Raw genomic sequence first — 23,126 nt, 5'->3', positions numbered from 1 at the left:
ATTATCCAATTGATACTTGTAGATGTCACAATAATTGATTAGATTCAGTAGAATTACGAGTTGTACGCTCATCATGCGTTTTCCATTACTAAGTCTAACTTGAACAGATTTTTAAGTAGGTAAACTAAACAGTATTGCCACTCAAGATCTTTTGCTTCAAAAGACACATACGTAGTGAGTAAATATTGAATCAATTTCAAAGCAATTTGGTCTTTACTTTCTACGTGGAGAGGCACTACATCGAAGCCAGGCTCCTCGTCTGGCTAGAATCAATAGAGAATACGAAGTTTAGTCTAGACGCCATATATTTAATACAAGTTCCGTTTGCCTGCGCTTTCTCTTTGTTAACAAGCAAAACTATGCATCTTAGTTACAAAACTACCGATTGACTTTAAATCTGTTATTTCACTTGCAAGAAAAGTGTACTGTCTTTCTCAACATTTAAAAGAAATCAATACCACACGTGATTTCTCGAAATAAACTGTTAATTCTAATAATCTGAGACAGCGAAATCCATGTCATGAAATCGAAGAAAAATCATCTCGCGATCGCAGCTTGTGCTCATTAAAAATGTGCTTCGTAATAACGAATCATCACTTTAACTGTATTATTTGCATGGTGAAAGTTACAATTTAAAATAAATATTTAATATTAAATGAACGCCTTGGAACATTCATCATTGCTAGACTTTCCCAAATCCGTGATAGACACGGCATCTTGCCGACTTTCCAAGCGGCGGTGATGTTATCTGTTTCATAAAAATGAGGCTCATTTAGCTCGAGCAACAGATATGTGGCCATTTCAGTAATTAAGTGCTCTTTGGTTTAATTATTCTGTAACGCGGACACCGGAACGTGTATCCGAACGTAGCAGCCATGCCTCGCGTTCTTCTTGCTAATTCCTAATTCTGAATTTTTAAGCTGACTTTCAGAGAGATTTGTGTGAATAACCTGTGGTACATGGCCAAATAAGTTTCAATTTATTATTAGAATAATTTTACATAGTAATTAATAGCGGTGTTTGAAACGTTAATTATTCAAAGTAGATGGTGAGCAAGACCACCTGAAACCGAAGATTAATTAACAAAAAAAAAGATCGAAATAATTTGTCATCGATCTAATTCTGCCTCATTTTTTAAAAACTGATTTTAAGTTTTCTCCTAATCGAGAAAGCATCGATCTGTTTGGTCGATAAGCATGCGATATCCATATTGTTGTTATTTGGACTTCATCTCAAAATGTTCTCACCGCGTCTGACATATATCGTTATCTGGCGATACCTTATCGTCGTATCGGCCAACTATCGGCAGATCTATTACGTCGGTTATTAGCATTTTCGAGAGGCTTTCATCGCGGTAAATTCGGATATTTATAATTTTATCAACCTCGATGGATAGTGTCAACAATGGGTTAGCTTATCTCCATTTCGGGAATTTGAAGGTGTTTTCAATGGCAGGTAAAGAAATGTGGGATTTTGTACTCTTTACATTGCCTAAAATATATAAAATAGCGTAAGGCCACTTGCCCTAAAAAAATTAATGAAGCCTTCTCTTAAATAATTCCGTGTCATCCAAATAACAGTTCAGTAATAACCGATACCATTGTTTACACATTTACACACGATCACTATTTAAACGCGTCATTGTTTTTACATTATATTGTAATGAAGGCAATTGGGCGCCGAATTTCCTCTGCTCATCAATACGCACATGGTGCAGCAAGTCATGGTATAGCCTAGCGAGCTGGCGACAATGCCCCGTGATTACAGCCAGACATCCGTCCATTGTTGTCACGTCACTTGCGTATGCGCAACCGTGCTCGTGCTGACATGGTCTGCGTGGGGACCATGTGAAAATTCTGAGCAGATTGTTAAAAATACAATTCGTATGTAAGGACCAGTTCTGGTCCTTGTATTACTAAATGTGTCTTCATAAATAGCAATCGTAATTTTGATATGTGGTCTTCGATAATTGTAATCAATAGTCTTCATGAGCTATCTTCTGTATATTTTACGAAAGCTGTTTACATGCAGATTCTGTTAATTACTTAAGAAAGTTAATCCTATGAAACTCACCATTTCGTAAGATATTAATTCGATTGGTGACCAAGAAGATATTGTGGATGGTGTAAAGACAGAAGTTCCTGAATCCTAATTCACTGTCTGGGTGTTAAAGCAATATGGTCACAAGTTCTGCTGATGGTCGTAAAACTGCATAAGAATGCCCATGTCTACAAAGACTACTGCAGCGCCTAAACGGAACTACTACTATTTATTCAACTATCTGTCATAAACTTTAAAAGCAAACTTACAAAGAGAATACTAATCAGTAAAGTGAATACTTTTAAGCAAATCAACCAGCAGTTTATTTCAACGAGTCTGTTACTGCAGATACTAGAGTTCCTTATTTTCCTAGATATAGGAGCTATATTACCATGGCAAATATCAACTATGTTGTATGGTTAGTTGTTTACTGAAGTGAGACGTGTCGCCATTACAATCATGTTGTGCATACGTTTGTATCGCATCTTCCCGTTCAGACACTAATGAAGTGTTCGAAATCGTTGTTAATTAATGCATGAGGAAGATACTAATGTGATTTATTGGAACAATGCCAATTGAAGCAGACGGCTTATTGTTATTTTACAAATATGGATTTTTAAGTTGGTTGAGTTTGCAGAGCAACTAAGTTGCATGGATAATTTGATTACTCAAGTCTCGGTTTTTTCCCCACACACTTCTTTTTATTAAGCCTCAATTAACTTAAAGACTATGGACCAAAAACAATCGTGACGAATCTCGGTTTGGTGTTGTGAAGTCGATGCGGCACAATAACAATACTTTATCTGGATAATCGCAATAGAATGTGCTAAAAAGTAAAACAAAGCGTTATGGCTGGCACCACTGATTGGTGCAGTGCGGTTTAATTTTAGCACAGACGAGCCTGGCTTGTGTGGTTTTCCTTTTACGGATGCCATCTTGCATGCTCTTGTGTGTTTATTTAATATACCAGAGTGCTTCGTCTGAAGTTTAGATGGAATTGGTTCTTCTGCTCCAATATTTGCGACGACATATTATATACCTTGAATGGTCTACTCTGGACGTTGCCACTGGCTCACTTAAGTTATGAAATGGAAGATTAATTAAAATTTTGATAAGCCCTTGGCAAGTGGGAGTTAAAGGCTGAAAGAGTTTGAAAACAAAGTTCAAAAACAAATATGTATATTTGAACAACCGCAATAACTTACAACCCATTGACAATTCGCAGGCAATAACACTTGTTATTGAAAAGTCCTCTGTCGCCATATGGCCTGAAGAAAAAAAACTCCCAACAAAACACTTGTGTAGCCCTAATCTTGCATCAACGTATGGCGGTATGGGTACAAGGCACAATGCTTCGTTCATTTTGAATGTCTTCATTGTGATGCAGCACAGGCGAGCGAGGGTCCATCCCGTCCGTAGGACAAGCTTTTAAATGTTTTGATGACGAAAAAACTTAAAGATCTTTTCTATTGTGAGACCGTATCGCTATTAACCGATAGGTCATTGAATAGGGTAGTTTTGGTAATTCTATGTGATAAGCATAAGATAAACATTAAAGACAATGGATGACACACATATGTAGACGATATTATCAGTGGTTTGATGAAGAGTTGTCAGAAGTAAGTTTTGGAATGTTTGGACCACTTTGGACATCAGGTTCAGGCAAAATCTTAATAAGGACTCGAAGCTAATGATCCTAAAGATAGAATAAAGTTAAAGAATCAGAAGCTACAAGTAAAACAAGAAATCTCAACAAAGCAAATAATGTTGATAGCGCAACAAGCGGCTAATGAACTATTGTGGTTCCCCATGACCATAAATTTCCATATTTTATGTGACATAGACATAGTTTACGATGTTCGTGACGCTCGCTTTATGATGATAATGGTAATCGACACGGAACTTGGCCGACCTTTCAAAATCGCTCTCGTTTTGCACAAAATCTTCCGTATTTGTTACAAGCGAAAGTTTTATAATAAATCGTCTTCGTAGTTTCACTTGCTTTGGAATTAATTAAGTATTTTAAGATTCCTCATTTTCATAAATTGATTGAGTGAGATTTAGAAATGGCTGTTATATTTAGTTAATCATTTCCGGGGTCACTGGACTCTTTTGGCAATATTTGTGACTGTAGGCATATTGGTATTTCGAGCTCTTTTTGTAGGATTTATCAAAACATTCTCAGAATTTGCCAAAAATGAATCATTTTGGGTAGTTGATGGCCTTGCTACTCAGTGTTTGCATTATTTTATTAAATCCTTTGGAACCTTCGTGCGACGCTTGTAATTCCATTCTAGTACAAATTACATTACCAGCCATAATTACACTTTCCGTTTTGAAAGTGTCGTGTCTGGAATAAGCAAGGCGCGTGGTTTGGGTCGCGCCGCCGATGTCAAGGTCACGGGCGCATGCGTGCCGCCCGCCGCAGTATCGAACATTTTATTTTTACTGCTGTCGAACCAAACGCAGCTGCACTCGAGTATTTTTATTATCATGTTGGAAGATTGATTTATTTCAAGTTGTCTGTTGCAGTTTTGGATGTTTAGGTATGTTCAAATACTGGTCCTGTTGCTTCTGTTCTGTTGTTGGGATCGGGTGATTCTGTTTGCTTAGGATCGTGTGAAATCTCATATGACAAATGTTTCGGCATATTTATGGAATAAAGGCTCTCCACTATTCAAGGAACGACGAACAATTACAAGATGCCTTTAATTAAAACTGAAACAGCTGCTTTGAGAATCGGTTGTGTTACAAGTTACAGTTTCGAAGTGTGATAAGATGACTGTCAAACTATGTTATGATGTCGAACACTTCACAAAGTTCTGTACTAAACCACAAACAATAAATACCGGTTATGTTAGTGGACATGGACAACCCATCAATCTATTTAATAACTCGGACCTATCCTAACCGGGCGAGCGTTACGATGACACAAAATTAAATGTCGGTTTTTCGATCCGGAATAGAATGCATCCCAGGAATGCGGTTTGAAATATAAATCGCCACAGATTATTATTGAACCGGTTGGAAAGCGGATATTAAACCAGATGTTTTATATCCAATTAAGTGGCTTATGATAGGAAATTCAAACGAAGTTAAACAGCTTCCATAAATCACTTATCAATCCTGTCAGAGTGACGTCAACAACGTTTTCTTTTGTCACTATCTACTGTTTATTTTGAGACTCCTAGGAATCATTATCTGCACTCCTGAATAAATTATAATAATATTCCTCGACCGCTACATCAATATTCAAATAAATAAAGGCACAACATCAATTCTCCATTTTTAATCACATCTTCCCTAATGTACGGTCCCATTAAATCACGTGAGAGTAAAAGGACCAAAAAATCATGGCTTCTGTCATCAGCGCCATAGTTAAGATAATTTAATTTGTCGACACGCGCTCGGAACAGTTAAGTTTAACGTTAATTAGATACACAGAACTTCTGTTTATGCTTCTTTTATTTTAGATGTTTGTTTATATATGCTTGTTTTCTATTGTTTTTTGGGGTTCAGTTTTATTTGGGATTGGGATGTGGTAAAAGGCGATACAATCTTAATGGCTTCAGACAATTTAGTTTTGATAAATGATTCCAATTTCTCTTCATGAGTTTTTTAGTCCACAAGTAAAAGGCAAAGACCAGTAACCTCTCAGTCAAGTCTTGTAATAATTAATCCAGAATAATGTTTTGCGAGATTAGCGAGTTATTTTTTTGTTTGTGTGTGCAATAAGCGAGACGGCATCTGCTGTCACGCGCCGGTGGCTCAGCGCTGGTCATTTGCAGGGATTCGGGTATTCTTTGTTGCAAGTGGTCAAACTGTTCAGAGAAAATAGCTTGGAAGTATGTATAGTAGTATTTCTTCTTGATGTGTGATTAACCGAGCTTGAGTTAGCTATACTACTTCTTCGGAATGGTGGCTTACTTTCATTAAATATGTTGCATTAATTATATCTGAATTCTTCGCATTCCTCTCAACCATCAGCCCTCCCAAGCAAAATTTACAATGAAGAAGCGACGTACCTAGCCTCGTATGGTTATTATAATAATCTGTCTTAGAAGTGCATCTTTTCCCCGCTCATCCGTTATAAATGAACCGAACCGGGTCGTCGAACCGTGCTAACGGCGCTTCACATTCGCGTGATCGCCAACACACGCGAAGGGACAACACTACCACTTAATAACACATCATTTAACTAGTAAAGTGTTATGTTTTGCGTGAACGAAAAGATTGAACCAATTTTAAGCAGGTTTCTGGCCAATTTTGTGCTTCATGTACAGCTTAATTCATCCTAAAAGCAGGTTGGTGACCGCGGAGTTCGTTCTCGCACGGGTGATGACGGTGCTCCGAGGCCCGTTAGCGTCACGCATGCTGTTTTCTTCTTAATTAATTTAATTATTTACTGCCAACCAGTGATATCGACAGATTGACCGAAAAATTAAAACTATGTCGGATAACTGTTTTGACTACAATAAGATTAATAGGCATAAACGCTCTGAAACAGACAAAAAACAGTTTTGTGAAAGTATTTATCAAAATAATTAGAATAATGTAGATTACTCTCTTGGTCTCTATCTATACATATAATAAATCTGTAGAAAGTGATTGTTTGTTCGGGATTCACGTAAAATCTACGAATTTAATGCAGACAATGCTTATATACAAAAGTTCTACGTAACTTGGGGTATTACTTAGGCTTTGTTTCATCGAAATCGGTTCACTCTATCAAAAGATATGATTAATTTAGTGAATTCAAGATGTAAAATATTACGACACGCAATCTGTTTGACAAAACAGTACAGGTTAAAGTAGCTCCATCTGTGGTAAATAAAATACATCAAGAAGCGAGGTGGTAAATAACAATGAATTACCATTTACATTCTTTATATACTATTATTTCAATAGATGGAGTTGTGTATTTTCCGTAATTCACCATATTTTAACACGTAGTGTAATTTTTCGATAGACATTTCAATAGTGTTTGTCAGTTTGCCATGCCACATCAAAATCCAACTATAATTATTACCTTGATGAAAGGAAAATTAATAGATCTCAGCCAAATTTAAAACGGTGCCATCTAAATTATTTTTTGAACATTATGTCAAAAATGATGACTTTAGTGGAACAATTAATTATAATTTAAAGTTACAGATGGAGTTCATATCAGAATTTTTTCATAAACATAGTTTAGTGTGATAATCGCCAAAACGTACAAAATACGCGTCGCATACCAGAGACATGCTTACTTTCAACTTCCGATCGCAATTAATACACTGTTCACGATTACGAACAGTCTCAGTTAGACCCGAGCCAAGTCTAAAAAAAAACCTTTTATATAAAACTACGTTTGATATCATTCAATTACAAAGACAGAATTGTTCTCTGTTGCAAATCCTATCCACCTATATCCTACCCTAATCCAGAATGCATTGCAGGTGTGCATTGCACAAAAACCAATGGTATCCTATTCGAGAAGTCAAAAGAGTTGACCTGCCAACGTCAGCTTCTGCGCTAAGCAAGTGTTCTTAATAGTACCATCAGAATTACATTCATCGTTGAATGAGGTGAATAAATTTTCAGAAACCACAACAACAGTAGGAGCCAAAGCGTATTATCGCTTCATAGAGCTCTGATTGGCCCCAGGTGACCAAGTCAGGTCTGATTTGTTCGTTCATCAGATCTTTGAAAGTGTTTCGGTGGATACTTACTGTCGTCCTGTTTACGTGTGACACAAAATATGGTATATAAACGTCCTCCGCAAGAGCGAAATTTTCCCAGTGTGCGGTAGTGACGCACAGTATACAACACTTATGTTTCTTTTGATTTGCTGGCTCCACCAAGAAATGACAAATTGCGAGCGTACATTTTGAAAATCTTGGCAAAACTGCAGGTTTCAAGTACGAACACATGAAGTGGACTCTCTCAGATACGTACATTTTGCCTATTCGTGAACTAATTCAAACATTTCGGTGGAGTCCCGGCTTAGGCCACCACATTAGGCGTGCGCGATCCTCGGGCGTGTGAGTAGCGCGGGCGCCGCGCGTGCGTCGCGAGCGCGTTGCGTGAGCGTCGCGTTTTACTGCCCTGCGGCATTTGTAGCGCGCTCGCGGCGCGCACGCGCCGCTCTCCTTGACGTTTAACTGCTAAGGCGTTTAGCGGGCGGCGGGGATAGCGGGCGAAGGGGTAAGAACGCAACTCGAGCGCCGCGTGCTCGCCTCGAGCGCGTCGCTTGCACTCTTCACACATGCCGCAGGGCAGCAAAACGCGATGTTCACGCAGCGCGCTCGCGACGCCCGCGCTACTCACACGCCCGAGGATCGCGCACGCCTAATGTGGGGTCAGCCTTACCATAGTGAGTAAGTGAAACTATGCTACCCTATGCGCCTGCTGATGATGATGACTCATTTCATCATCCATCCAGCTATTCCCCAACTATGTTGGTGTTGGCCTCCAGTCGCCGAATCTGTTCGAGTACCAATATTTTGCTTGGAGCGACTACCTATCTGATCTCTTCAATCCAGTCACATTACAAGACATTATCCATGGTAAGACTGACAGACTTTCTGGCTTCTGATTAGTCACAGCAGCTGCAGAAAATGTACAAATGACAGCTTTGTCAGACTCAAAGCATATAGACATAGATTATAGCTGTTTCCTGTGAAAATTACTTACGCACTATACGTAATAATTTTCCAAATTGGCTGACTAGATCCAGAGATATTCACAACGTCACAAACTTTACTTCTTTTGTTTAGATAAATGGTCACATCCACAACACAACCTTGATCATTGAATCTAAGCGACTGCTAAGTGCTAATCCTAATTATACTGTCACGTGAAAGAATGCATCTACGGGATAAGTAGTATTTTGACGATTCTATATTGCCCACGCAGACGAAGTTGCGGGCAACAGCTAGTATTTAAATAAGTGTATTTTTTTTTTCATAATAATTTGAGAGCACGAAATAACCGATTCGCAAGTGGGTTAGAGATGCAAACAACAGTTAAACACCGAACAAAAAGAATTCTTTCACTTTCAAATTAATTCTGACACTTCAGAGCTAAGCGCGATATTGTTGTAGAGACTTGTACACAAAAACCTCACAAGGTATTGCTATAGAAAATTTTGTGAGCCGTGAAACCCATGTGTGAAACTTTCGCGCCGTCTGGTTGATACGGACTTCATTCAGCATCTGAACATTTATGATATTGTCTGTTCCTCTCTTCCAGTAGAAAGGGATGTTTTAGACTGACATTATCTTGACGTGGTCTTCCGTTCCGCAACGTAGTCCTTAGGTCCGCACTACACTATTATAATCAAAGTATAGCAGCTGTGATATGGGTGCCGACAGTTTACAAATACGCAAACTGAAGAACACAAAATAATGGCTACTGTCAACAATACGGTTATCGTGTGTCGTGTTTGCTGGCCAATCCTTTGCATTAACCCAATTAGAGGTGGCCACACCACGCGAATACTTCTATACACTGCATTTATATTATTGGTTTTTGTTATCTTTATGTTCTCTAAAGCCCCATTAGTTTTTTCAATGTTTACTTTGTGCTGTTCTTGTCAAACCTTTATAAGTTTATTTCATTTTTCACAATGCAATCTCTTTGTAAATTCGAGGTGAATAACTGTTGGTCTGCAGCGTTATTGCTTTTTGGTTGTAAACCAGAATTAGGTTCCCAGAACGTTTCCATTGAGCGAGACTTGCTTATTATTCGGAAATTTTATTTCCTTTCTCCGTAGTATGTAAATTAGGTGAACAAGTTATTATACTTTGTTATAAATGCATGTTATGCACTCACAAAACTGCTTAAGATATGTACCACACAAGTTAAAAACTGGTTGATTTATGGTAGAGTTATCTCCTGCCACATCGAAGCCACGTAGTACACTTCGAGCAAGATATCTTTGGTTTTCTGAATTTTGCGATTCTTAAGTGTTTAACTTCATATTTTTAACTATAGCTAGCTGACTTCAGAGTCGCAAACCTATTTGGTGCAAACTCTAATGAGCCGATAGTGAGAGGACATAAAGCACCTAACCACAGACAACAAATTAACGGCATCTGCAAATACCGTTTGTTTCCGGTACCGATATTACTCCGGTTCCACTGTCAGTCTAAACGAGTTTGCTGATTATTATAAGCTGACCATAAGCTTATGGTATAAGCTCAGGAATGCGAACGAGATTTATCAATGTATCCGAAAGGATAACTGCAACGGTTATATTTTTTCCATAGAGCAGATTTCTTTGTAATTGTTACAGTGCGAACTCTTCTTCGGTTATACGGTCATGAAAATAAATAGCTGGACAGCTTTGCGAGCTCAACTCAGCTTTCTGTATTCGATCAGAGCCTCTTAAGTTCGTTGATATCAACAAATAAATATTTTGACAACAATTTTGACTCTGAAAAAAGTCCAGTAGAGTAACCTAACTAACTACAGAACTATTTCGCTAAACCGGTTCAAAGCTTAGTTCCGGCTACATTGTCACCATGTATGTGTGCATCTACAGTAGGTGCCTACATAACTTACAGTGAACTTGCCAGAAAGTGAAGCTGAACTGGTCGGGGCACATGCATGCGCCTACGCAGCCTTGCACTGTTTATTTATATTATGCTGATTTATGTACTGCGAGCTTGCGGACGAAGACCTTTGAACTGAGCTTCGCGCTTGATTGATAAGCTTATTTATAAATCATGAATCATTTATTGACAAGAGGTCAACAACTTGTGAAGTGTTGCAGTTTTCTGAACGAAATGTTTTGTTAGATGAGAACAAGGATCGTTGCAGTCAGCTTGATGGTACTTGATATCGCGACAAAATCACCAGATTCAAGTTTTGTTCTCTGAATACTCCCACATAGTTCCATACAGTAACTATTATAGTAATCTGTGTCCATACGTAGAATTAAAAAACTGTACCAACTACATATTTATTTGGACTGATATGTCTTCGAATACGTAGAAACGTTTGTAAGTTGTGTATGCTTATGTATTTTAAATCAATTCGTTCATTGATTCGATATACATGTTATGTCCTGTATTATTTGTTACTATTATTAGCTACAAAGTACGTGGGTATGTAGTGATGATAATTTGACATAACAATAAGTACATGAATAACTTGAGTGCGTAAGTGTGAAATAACAATTATCAGGCCGCCATATTTGCAAAAACGCGGGAGTCGGTCAATGACCCTACCGCGGCGCTTAGCCCCCTGCAAAGGAATGCCAATTTATTTATTTATGTTAATATTTTAATGGGTCATCTAAATTTAGGAATTTGATGGACATTCAATGAGCTGTAATTAAAGTAAAAGATAAACCCCCAGTGGAGTTGTTAATTTAAATTCAAAAACATCTACTTACTTACACAAAAAATATTTTTGTGCATTTTTACGGCTTTGTCCAAAAGTCTCATACATAGCTGAAAGCTCAACAAGAAAGTTAAAATTATGTGAATGCAATAACATTGACCGGTGAACTGAACGATCTCCTAAAATAGTCATCCACAAAAATAGTGACGGAAACTATGGAGCGATAACGATACCTATTTTAGACAATCCTTTATCAACATTTTAGAGTAAAATAGAACCCACAGATAACATAGTTCTTGTTAGATTCTCGTCACAACTAATTTCTAAATAAACTCTTCTCTGTTTACGATAACTTTAAAGGATTTTTCACGCTTTTGTCCAAAACTCCCGTCAGTAACCAAAACGGATCGTTCCTTGTTTATAGGAACCGAGCAATAAGTTAACTGGACTCGGCGTTATCTGCAGGCTTCTGTGACATTTCTTATCTTCGCTACTTTGTGTGACGACGGCTAAGCTATCTTGTGCCTGCAACCGGTCTGGGAACAAAACAAAACGATAGCAAATAAAAGGAAAATAAGACTGCAGTTTCTATTCTCGATCGAGTAAATCGTCTGTGTGACTTCACGTATGATCATAGTAAACTGAGTAGAAATAACTAGATTGGACAAAATAACATTAATAACTATTTGTGCTCTAATCAACGTCATGTTAGACAAGCCAGGTATATCGATAGGACTATAGATAAGTAATATAACGTCGATTCCACGAAATGTTTTGATTACACCATATCCTCAATCCTCCGTTATGGAGCTACTAACTACATTACCATTTAGATAAAACGAGGAAAAGATGACTAAACAAAATACCAAATCACGAGAACAACGCGCGGAAACATACCTTCATTGTGCCGATACACAAAAATTAATAAATCACTTAAGTATATCACAAGCAACATCTAGAGACCCCAACTTTGCATGGGTTCTTCATTGTTGTGTGGTTCTACATGTTCATTCATTCTAGCTTTACTGCGGTTTCACCCGTGTCCTTAGGGACTCAATGTATTCTAAACTAAAGTGTTCCTCGTTAAATGGACGATCTCGTCTCTCGTGTGCAAAATCATTTAGCAGTTTTGTTTTCTATGACGAATAGACAGACAGGTGCGCAAAAGACAATTTCACAACATGTGTAATCTTCATTGTAATGTTCTGTATTATAAACAAAAGCCTAAAGAAGTCTCAAACAACAATTACCGGCGGCAGATAGACGATTACATTAGCTGCAGTAAAGAGCGGTGATGCGGAAACTGAGCGTGGTTCTTCATAAATACTATTATTATAACGGTGCCGTCTAGACGGAGGAAAAACTGTATCAGGAACTCTTTTTCTGTTCATAATCGATTAGGATAAGCGGTAGATGCAGAGCTATTGCTTTAGGTTTCATAAAACATTTTAGTTTTTACTCATTGAGACGCGCTGAGCTTAAATATCCCCTTGTCCGTTTGTTGTGTGATGTTACACTTTAGTACCTCCGGCCAATCCTATTCCTGTGACAACATTTTGAAGAAGAGGAACGGCTTAACCTTGAATGTCAAGTTTAAATAATTCGTCATTGATTGGACCAAAAACCACTTAAAACTTAGCTCCGTTAGGCTAATTAGCTACAACAGAAGATTTTGTTTCAGTTTTTTGGGTTAAAACAGTGAGTAATACAGTGTCCAGCGAACTCATTAGCTTGGTTACATGACAATTTACTTGGGACAAGGCAGCTTAGTACATACATGTATAACTATGTATAGTATGTAGTGTAGGCTTGTCAGTAGGTGAATCATCAGACGATGGACTGGATAGTGTTACTGTATCACGCGGCTGCGGTTTATGTTTATTCAGCTTTGAGCTGATTTCATGATATTCCGAATTTGTACGATTGAAAATATAGAGAACATTTTCGCCGGCTACGGGTATATTTTTTTGAACAATGGCGTCCAGATTGTCAAAGTCGATTTCAGAGATGTCAGAGATTGGGCTGCGGGTTGTTCGAAAGAGATACCGCGGCCCTGGTACATAAAAGGCCTATGACGGAACACGACGATTTTAGTCAGTAAGAGTCTGACACTCCCTCACCGCTGCTAACCCACAGCGGGAGGGGTCATTTGATGATTTTACGTCGCTAAAAAAAAAAAAAAAAAGAGATGTCAGAGATAACGAATCTGCGATGGGTTTAAAAATAGGGGTATTTGTTCAAAACAATCATAGAAAATGACGTGCAAGCGTTACCAACAACGTTAGTTATTTATATCAAAGTAAATAAATAGTTTAAAATAAATGTGTTAACAATATTACGCGTAATTATATTGAGTTAGTGATGCTAACTTCCTATTGTTTATGATATTGCCTATCAGTAACGTACTCTGGAATATAATTAGACTTCAAAATATTGAACAATTACCATACTAATGATAGTTCGATAAATACCATTAATATGCCATTTTCAACAGATAAACGACATCACTTTCTAAGTTCAGAAAGAAGTTTCGAACTAGCTTAACAAGCTGGCGTAACAGCAGCTTCTTCAAGAACAGTATTACTATCTAAAATCTCTTTTGTACCTCCGATCTAGATTTGCGAAAACACGACAAACAGCACGTCGTTCTCTCAAAGAAATACCCCAGTATTTGTGTTAGCAACGTCAATATCTGTCATCTTCATCAAGATACCAACCGCTTTCTCAGGAAGCTCCGCAATAATAGATTACTTTCTAAAATAAACAATCTGCATTCGTGTTTGTAAACATAGACGAACAGTACAATCATTTCTATAAATTCAATTTCTATTCAATTATACATTTAAACTTGCCTGCCTTTAATATGTTGCATTTGAGCAAATTATTTCTAGAAATCTTACTACGCCAGCAGTATTATATAAAACATCTACAGTACAGCTGTTAATTAACATACATCTACTTTAGCGTTAATCATCATTATTCATATTACCGACTAAGGAGTTAACACAGGACATCTTGCTAACACAGATATTCATCACATTTTCTCTAAAAGGCTTATTACCTAAGAAGGCCTGATCTGCATAAGAACCAGGGTTTCCTTGCCTCCAGGCACACCTTGACATGGCCATCCTATGATGATGGATGTCAAAACAATTATGTTCGGCTGGTTGCCGCCAAAACAATCGCGTATGTAAATGATGGTCGAACCGTAGATAAGTAACTATTGTTTATTTGTCAGTAGTTAACAGATTACTGATAATATTGTATTTGCAACATTTGTTGGAATTTTTTTTTTGGAAGAATATTGACTCATATTGTTTGGCATTCCATTATTAACAAGTTTATGTTGTGATTCATAGTGTTTCAAATGAGAAGTTTTCTATTATCTCTCTTACCAATCTGTTGAAGGTACTTGAAATCTGACTGGATTGTGTCACGCCCACATTAACCATGGCCGTATCACAACATAATTAAGGGCCCTTCCTGTAAAGTTTCCTATTAGAGTACAATTAGTAATAAAGCAACTAACATGTCAATCGTCGACCACAACAATCGTCTCGTCATTCACGTAGCCGCGCCTGCGTGTGCGCAAGTAACATTATACGGACGAGGCGCGGTGGCTTTGACCTAGTGGGACCTTGGGCACCTTGAGCTTACACCGTGACGGTTGCATCCTGCCAGCCTATTGCCATTTATAACTGAGTTAACTCCTATTTTAGTTGTTATTTAATTATCATTGTATGCCATTCCCACATTGATTATGTAAAAATGTAAACGTTAAATAGACGGATATGTAAAATAGGACTGTCTGCGATATTATTTAACTTATGTACTTGAAGGAAACAGAAACCTTATGTTTATTGCCTCTTAACCTCTATTCACACTAGTTGGTTGGTTTCAAATTGCATATACTTTGATTTCTTTGAATCCTAGCGACAATTTATAGCCATGCATTTAGTACGTGATGACATATATTTGATGCCCTATTTATTTGCTAGTCCTAACTCGTCTTAAGATGTTCAGTAATCTAGATTTATAACAGGAACGACGACTACTACTTGATGATAAACTTGTACCAAAACGCTAAAATTATGAACACATATTCTCCTAATTGAGTCAAAGTGTCTCTTAACTAAATTGAATAATTACTCAACTGAGCAATACGGAAGCCAATAGGCCGGACGCGGGTAATGCCAGTACAGTCAGTAAAACAGTCGTAAAATGGGCCAACTGCTCGTCTAGACTGTGCTGATGACCCTCCCGATAGCATTCAATACTTAGATAGCTAGCGGATACATAAGACAGCTTTGTAGATTGCATGGAATACCGCTTAACGGTTATAGGACGTGACAACCTGGTCAGTCTAGTGTAGAAAGAATCTATGAATTGTAATCTAAAAACTTTCTAACTCAAGTCTTTATCGGTGACGATATCACCGATATTGTCAGATGGATCATAGATAAGACAGGAGATAAAAGTGACGCACGTGAAATATGAACGTTATATTCAGCACACAGGTATTCGTCACGCTTTGCCTTACCCCTAATTAATATTCAGCTCTGCCATGCACAGAAATTACTTCTGTCCATTCTCACCATTATATCCAAAATAATAAAAAAACCAGTTTGGACCACAGAAAATTTTCTACTCTGTTAAACCGTATCTACAGCCGCTCCCAATATATTCAGCCATAACGTCGGCTATTGTCTCCAAACAAATGAGCTGTCAGACAGCTGTGAGATGAACGATTCTTGCTTTATTTGCGTCCCGAACCAAATGAATTGTTTCCTCACGGATTTCGCGCCCGTCATTTTTCAAATCAACGGACGAAGGATTGCTCTCAGACTGTTGTTATGGACGGAAGTATTTTTGTTATCTGTTTCGTAATTCAGTGAACTTATTGGGGGAACGCAATATCTCTGCATAATCTTAAGCGTATCTTAAGGTCCAGTGTAGATCTAAATATATGTAAACTTTGTACCACAACTCTAACCAATACTATTTCTTCCCCAGAATAACCATGAACGGGCACAGCAACGGTGACATGAACGGCGCAGGAGACATCATCACCCAGAACCAGCAGCGAGGCTGGTGGACCATCGGGCTCATCAACTCGCGCTACCGCTACCTCACCGCCGAGACCTTCGGCTTCAAGATCAACGCCAACGGCACCAGCCTCAAGAAGAAGCAGATATGGACCTTGGAACCTGCTTCGGGGAATGCTAATGACAGTAAGTAGACGATCTCAAAAACAATATCGAAGACTCAATCTTCATAGATACTTACAATTATTACACCGGTACTACGAATAAAACCACTTTTGAATCTAGCTATTGCCCAGGCTTAATAACATACTTTGCAGTTGCACGAATTTCATCAAATCCGAAGTCAGTCGTGATCTCAGCTAATAAGCATGGGATGCAGGCTAGATAATCGCCACCTTTCGTTGTTACGGCTTTCCGGAAAAGATCATCCAATCAATCCAGGAATCCACTTAACGTTCTCGGAACCGATGGGCCACGATCCTGTATCAATTCGCCATAATAAGCCTGTCGTTTATAGTGTCGGCTGATAAAGAGAGTTTGCAATTTGTAATCTTCCTCGGAAAATTGTGATTCGCTACGTGTTTCTGTTAACGAGGCGTCTCCCGAGGAAGGCGAGCCTGTGGCATTTCACGCTGGATCTAAGGAAGCAATCTGTTTACCGAATCGATTTATGAGCGAACACTGGTTCGATGTTTGGTTTTTGTGTTTCTGCTATTAATGTTAAGGATATTTGGTTGGCTGTTTTTGGGTGGTCTAGTGGGAAAACACAATATTCATTCCTTGAGTCTAGTTACCGCAAATGCGGTACTGTAAGGTCCAGTTCAAGGTCGGGCAGTGCAATTTGGTTCACAAAGTCATCAAGATATAATTATTCTGTGGCGGATACATCATTTGCTTCAGAATTAATAGCAACAGAAAGACAGATTTTACTATTTAAGAAATTAATAGCGCAGTCTCCGTTAGCTGTAATGAATACACGTGATTTACAATTATTGCCATGTTAATTTATACCGTGTCTGAGCAAATTGCTGTTTGCGCTAATTCTACCAGTATCCATTTATCAATCTGTCGATGATAGCAGTACTGCAGATTGTGATTTATGTATGCAATATAACTTATTTGGTTTTCTTCAATTTCTCTATGTGTCTTAACGTTTATATTGGACTAGTCTTGAAAGCACACCATAACAAATGCCGTGTCTGCTATCGCACATACAACTTTATCTTCGTTTTTTGCCCTTGGCGCCAGAGCGTTGAACTTACTCAATTACAATAACATTAGTAATCCCACGGCGATCTATGTATGACTCACTTCAGGTGCTAGTATTTTTTTAACCTGACTTCCTTTCCACGTATATGGACTAAGGCTCGCCAACCGCCAGGAAGGAAACGATACATATTAAAAAGTTAATTATTTCACCCTATAAAGGCATTAAGAGTATTTTTAGAAACGTCCGTTAAGGTAAATTCTTTACGTTGTTTTTAATTAAATAGCGTGTGAATCGCCTGATACAGATCAAGTTCACAATGTCCGTCATGCATCACAATTTGATTATCAGCAACTGACACGATGGTTAAATGAAATTCACGTGACAAAAACATCGGTATGTATGTGCACAGCGACAGTTTTGTCGCGGTCCCCTCCACTAATTGTCGCAAAAAGTCCCCCGCACATGATCCCTTAATTACACCGGTGTGCAGAGGGCATGCCAGGGAGGAGGCAGAGGGGTCTGGTAATTGTTCCAAAATCAGTTTGTGCGAGCTAACGAGCAAAATTGACGTAAAAAGTAAAGTACGTATTGTCTAAATAACCGATTGAGTTTGAGTACATACCTCATCTTAAAAGTCAAATCCTTAACAATCTCAATAGTCTCAGTTTTGCTTTTCTGAAAGCGTTTCCCCATCTTTTTGTCCAACCTACAACTGAAGATAAGATGACATGAATATAAAAACAAGAAGACACATCCCAAAAAAATCGTTGCATCCCAAAAAAACCATGCCGTTCAAGCACAATCCTTCCGAATTGTACAATAAGCTCGCTTTCAATCCTCACAAAGATATGTATACTACAGAACCCGCCCCGCCGATTGCCAAATTACGATCCAATCAGAGGGTCGCTCCCCTCGCTGATAGGTTTCAAGGTCTAACAGCTGGCCCTCACCCACCTGATATATTGTCACATCGCATGTGCTTAGCAATAACATTATTTACATTCGCTGCAGTTTAAACTTGCAGTTGTGAAATGAGAAGTATGCTTGTTAGGTAGGTTTTCGAAGTGTTTTGCGAGTTTCTTTTTTTAGTTATATGTATCTTCTGTCTCTTTAATAATGACATTGATTATGTAAATAGATGTAGTCTTTATTATTAAAGACCTCATTTTACGCGAACGAGGAAGAATTGAGTCGATAAAGAGGAAGAATAACATGTCTCACCATGACCCATACATCTCAATACAGTTGGCGAACCGTTTCCGTACGGTACCGCCGATCGTCCCAACTGTACCGATGAACGGCGGCGCGATTAATCTCTGTTATCTAGTCACCGCGGCTACAGCAAAGCTTTCTACTTCAAAAGCTAAGTGCCTGAACAAAGTACTGCTTCAGTTAATCGTATTGGGGCTCGTTCATCGGGTGTTTGTGGTTAAGCTTATCTTTTATTGAGTAGAATGGAACGTTATCTTTAATCATCTACTGGTTTCGTAGCCAGACACTATATAGCATCATGCAAGTAATTTCATTGTCATGGTCATTCATTACTTTTCAGTTTTCTAAGACCTTTGACACCGAGTCCCGGGCCAAATTCCTCTTAATATAAGTTCAAAGTATTTTATTATTTGTTCTAACGCCTTATGTATGTTGCACCCAGGCATGATCTACCTGCGCTCTCACCTGGACAAATACCTGGCCGTGGACTCGTTCGGCAACGTCACCTGCGAGTCTGAGGAGAAGGAGCCTGGCAGCAAGTTCCATATCAGGTGAGCACATGCAATTTCATCCTTAAGGTTGGTGTAAATAAGGTACATAATACGAAGACAAACTTATTAAGGGTTAGTAAAACATGTATACATACGTTAGGTATTTATCGGAACGTAATTAGGGAGTTGTAGATGAAGATCAATCTCAGGGTATTACGATGAGATCAAAGGTGCTTAGTAACGTTAATTACAAACGAAAACAGACGTGTTTAAAATTCACAGACGGGTTAATTTAACAAGCTCAAAGCATTTCAGATGTAGCTTTATTAAAATTCATCAGGTTCTGTCTTGAATTTCGTATGTTGCTTTGAGAAACAACCGACATGAAAATACAGCTTTGTATGATATGCTCGCACGAATATGATTTTCAACAAATATGACGACTGTAGACAGAACTGAAACATAACAAGATCGTTTAAAGTTACAATATTTTATGTTTGGATCCAAACATGAATCGTGGCCGATTTACCATTGATGATACTTACCTGCATAAAACTGATCCTATAGAAAAACACAGTCCGCGATCAAAGCAGCTTATCTTGTTCGCAAACCTATGTTCCGTCTAAGACAGCACGCGGCGTCCCCTCGCATACTAATGCTATACCCATGACTCACCGGAACTCATCGGAACCCTGGGAAGGCAATATATCCTTCTTTTTTATAGCCGTTTGTCTGTCATATTTGCCTTATTACCAAAACGATTTATGATAGCTCCCTATAAAAAATCTTTGCTGTTTGTGGGCACGTTTGCTGAATCTTAAGTGATAAGATTTTGTCTATAGTCCTGCTTGAACAATTTGTTAATAGAAACCCTTCGAAGAATAAGTAACATTTAAAAGTATGGATTATTACAAAGAAAGTTTCGCATATGTGTGGTTGGTGACAGTCGCAGTTTGTAAATGAAAATACAAAGTAAATGATGCGTCGACGTTGTATTGAATCGCTCTCCATCTGGGACGGTGTTTATAAACAGCCATTACTGACAAATACACGCAGTTAAAACAATAAATCTAACAAGAACGTGTCAAAATTATAAATGGGTGTTCCGGGAGCGTAATGGCGCCATCCAGTACTTTCTGGAGAAAACAAACCCTGACTCACATTAGTCCGCAGCTTCCAAATAAAAGGGTGGAATCGTGACTCAAACTCATGACTCAGCACTTACACAAATAACTTAGGAATCGGTTGTTAGCGAACTTTCAGAACCCAGAATTTGATGGCAACTATGTATTTGCTGTTAGTTAGCCAGTTCTGCAAACCGACAGTTTTGCTTTTCGGCTTTCTTCATTCAAAAGCTACGTTATGAATAAACAACTTCAAACGTAAGGGGGTTTAAATCATTATAACTCCCAAACACCGCCTCGGAACACTTGTAAAGCTTCACAAACATTTTAATATAGTTCTGAAGTATGTTCCTTAACCGGAGGTAGCCCCAAAATTATTGATCTCCCGATACAAAATACACCGGGCATTTAGAGGGGAGTGAACGAGGGTGCAGACGAGACGACCTCAAATGACATTCAGCCCTAAATCACCGCAGTAAAGTTTATTTCAGCTTGTAATGCTAAAGGGTACGTGAAGGTTGTACGGCTGGTAGCTAGCGCGTGCCGAAATAATGTCTGTAAATTGTTTTGAAGGGTCTTCACAATTGTTATGGAAATTATTATTTAGTTAGCACTGTTTTTGTTGATTTTGGATGACCTGGGAACGTGGTACCCTGGGTTGTTAAAGCTTTATGTACGATACGCTACGATAGGAGATCCGAAAAATTAATCATAGTAAATAGTTAACGATACGATCATATAATATTAACACGACCCAAATCGCAGCGTTTCACAAAAACCCTGCGCACTTTAAGAACGATAAAATGTCACATTCTCATAGCCGCCTAACAAAAGACACCTTCCTCTTAACATGATATTTCACCGACATTTCCATTTTACCTCGTTCGCAGTTCTACGTGCAGAACTGCATTATCCTGCGCTTTGTAAACGTCTGGCATTTAAATTGAGTGTCGCTTTCAACCGTTTGTGCCGATGCAAATGTTAAATGTTAAGCTTGAGCATTTTACTATTGACATTTGAAAGCACACATTTTAGAGGCCCATTGAGCCAGTGTTTTGAAAGGAAAAGTTTCTCACATAGCTATTTCAAGTGCTCTTTTGTCTATACAATGAAACTGCATTTGCAGTAATGATGTATTCGTATTGAAACGTACATAACTTGAATGTCTGTATTTCTAAATCATTGGATCCATTCTGTAGAAATTTTGCACAGATGTTGATTTGATCTTTACAATATTATGGATAACATTCATAATGGCTGGATTAATGTCATCTGCTGACGCTTTTATAAATCTAGGCCAAACGATGCAAACGAGTCTAGATCTAGTCCGTGGTATTTAGAAGCCATAAAACATAGTGTTTGCATCGCGATCCGGTGTGACACTGCGTAATTCTGAACTGGGACGACCTAATAACTTGTCTAATTTATGTTAGAGAATCTCGGAAATAGACAGACCTTTACTAAAGGAAAGTAATCATGACAGTTTGACAAACCAGACTTAAAGTTTTTTAGCTGATTACTAGTTACCAACTAACAACTACTGAATAAAACATTGTGTATAAGATTTTTAGGACGAACAAAGAAAAATAGAAAAGGTATCGAAAGAAAGTGGAACTGATTTTTTCTTTGTCATTTTTTGCCACAAACTTATTTGTTTTGGACAGGAGACATTCTCAGAATACATTGATATTGATTTCAATCTCAGCTCAGCTATTTTTAGTATCACCTTTATCCTTACTTATTTCTTTTTTCAAAATAGAGATATGTCTGCTTGTTTTAACAGCAAATATTTCCATAGCGCCGACGAGTTTTGGAGTATAAAACAAAAGACGGTCTCCGTGCACCCTCCACTCCAGTAGTGGTTAATTAAAATGCACCTCGATGACAAGGGCTCCAAAGGGTCTCCCCTAAGGGTCTCAATGCGTCTTGTACTATGTACGGTATGCACGCTATGTGAAGTTCTATTTAATGGCAAGAGTCTCATTGTTATTCTTAGACTTGACATTTTGTGGAATAATTGTTTCACCTTAACTGCTGCCCCTTCCGCTATAAAGATATTACATTCAAACATGCCGAGACAAAGTTTACATTTCCTTGGATGCTATCAAACAATTACTTACTTTAGTTTATGACCTACGCGTTCTTTGTCTTCTCCAATTCTAACCGGTCGAACATCGTCTCCTAAAAAGGCTTTGTTTATAAATATCACTAATTAAATAATTGCGCGACTCCTAATTGGCGAGCGTCTCGGTGCCGTCACTTTTTCCTCGAAGCGATCCCAGGAATCCATTGTTGAAAGAAACTAAATATCATCTGTATAGGAATATCAGGCTTATAACTCAGTTACTAAGGTCTGGGTTTCTGTGATTTAATATAAGAATTTGTGGTAGAAAGTGTTCATAAAATTGTATGGATTTCATGCTCATTTAAGAACCGCTAAATTGTGGCCATGTGGCATTTGAATAACCGCAGAGAAAATAGTAAATAGTGAGAATTCATAGTAAACAGTTTCTATTGTGACGTTCATGTTGTTGGTAAACTTGGGCTTACATTGTTTGGATTAACGATTGCTTTCAAAATAAACTGTCAAGCAGCCATATTGGTTTAATTATCGGCCACGCTTCAGTCTGCCGTATTCGACGTCTTAAAGGTGCTAAAGAAGGGACTATGACTA

The 23,126-nt window shown here is 38.2% G+C and overlaps 1 protein-coding gene across 1 annotated transcript in view; it reads left to right on the top strand.

The window, feature by feature from the left end:
• Window positions 1-23,126, top strand: part of LOC124633193 (protein singed) — a 43,015-nt gene that overhangs the window by 2,691 nt on the left and 17,198 nt on the right. Inside the window, exons 2-3 of the mRNA XM_047168344.1 lie at window positions 16,384-16,601; window positions 19,280-19,388. Of these exons, the coding sequence (XP_047024300.1) occupies window positions 16,391-16,601; window positions 19,280-19,388 (320 nt within the window). The 5' untranslated portion in view covers window positions 16,384-16,390. The remainder of the gene's footprint in view (window positions 1-16,383; window positions 16,602-19,279; window positions 19,389-23,126) is intronic.

Source organism: Helicoverpa zea, chromosome 9 (genome assembly GCF_022581195.2).
Source record: "Helicoverpa zea isolate HzStark_Cry1AcR chromosome 9, ilHelZeax1.1, whole genome shotgun sequence".
Lineage (NCBI taxonomy): Eukaryota > Metazoa > Arthropoda > Insecta > Lepidoptera > Noctuidae > Helicoverpa > Helicoverpa zea.
This window is presented reverse-complemented; position numbering and strand designations above follow the sequence as displayed.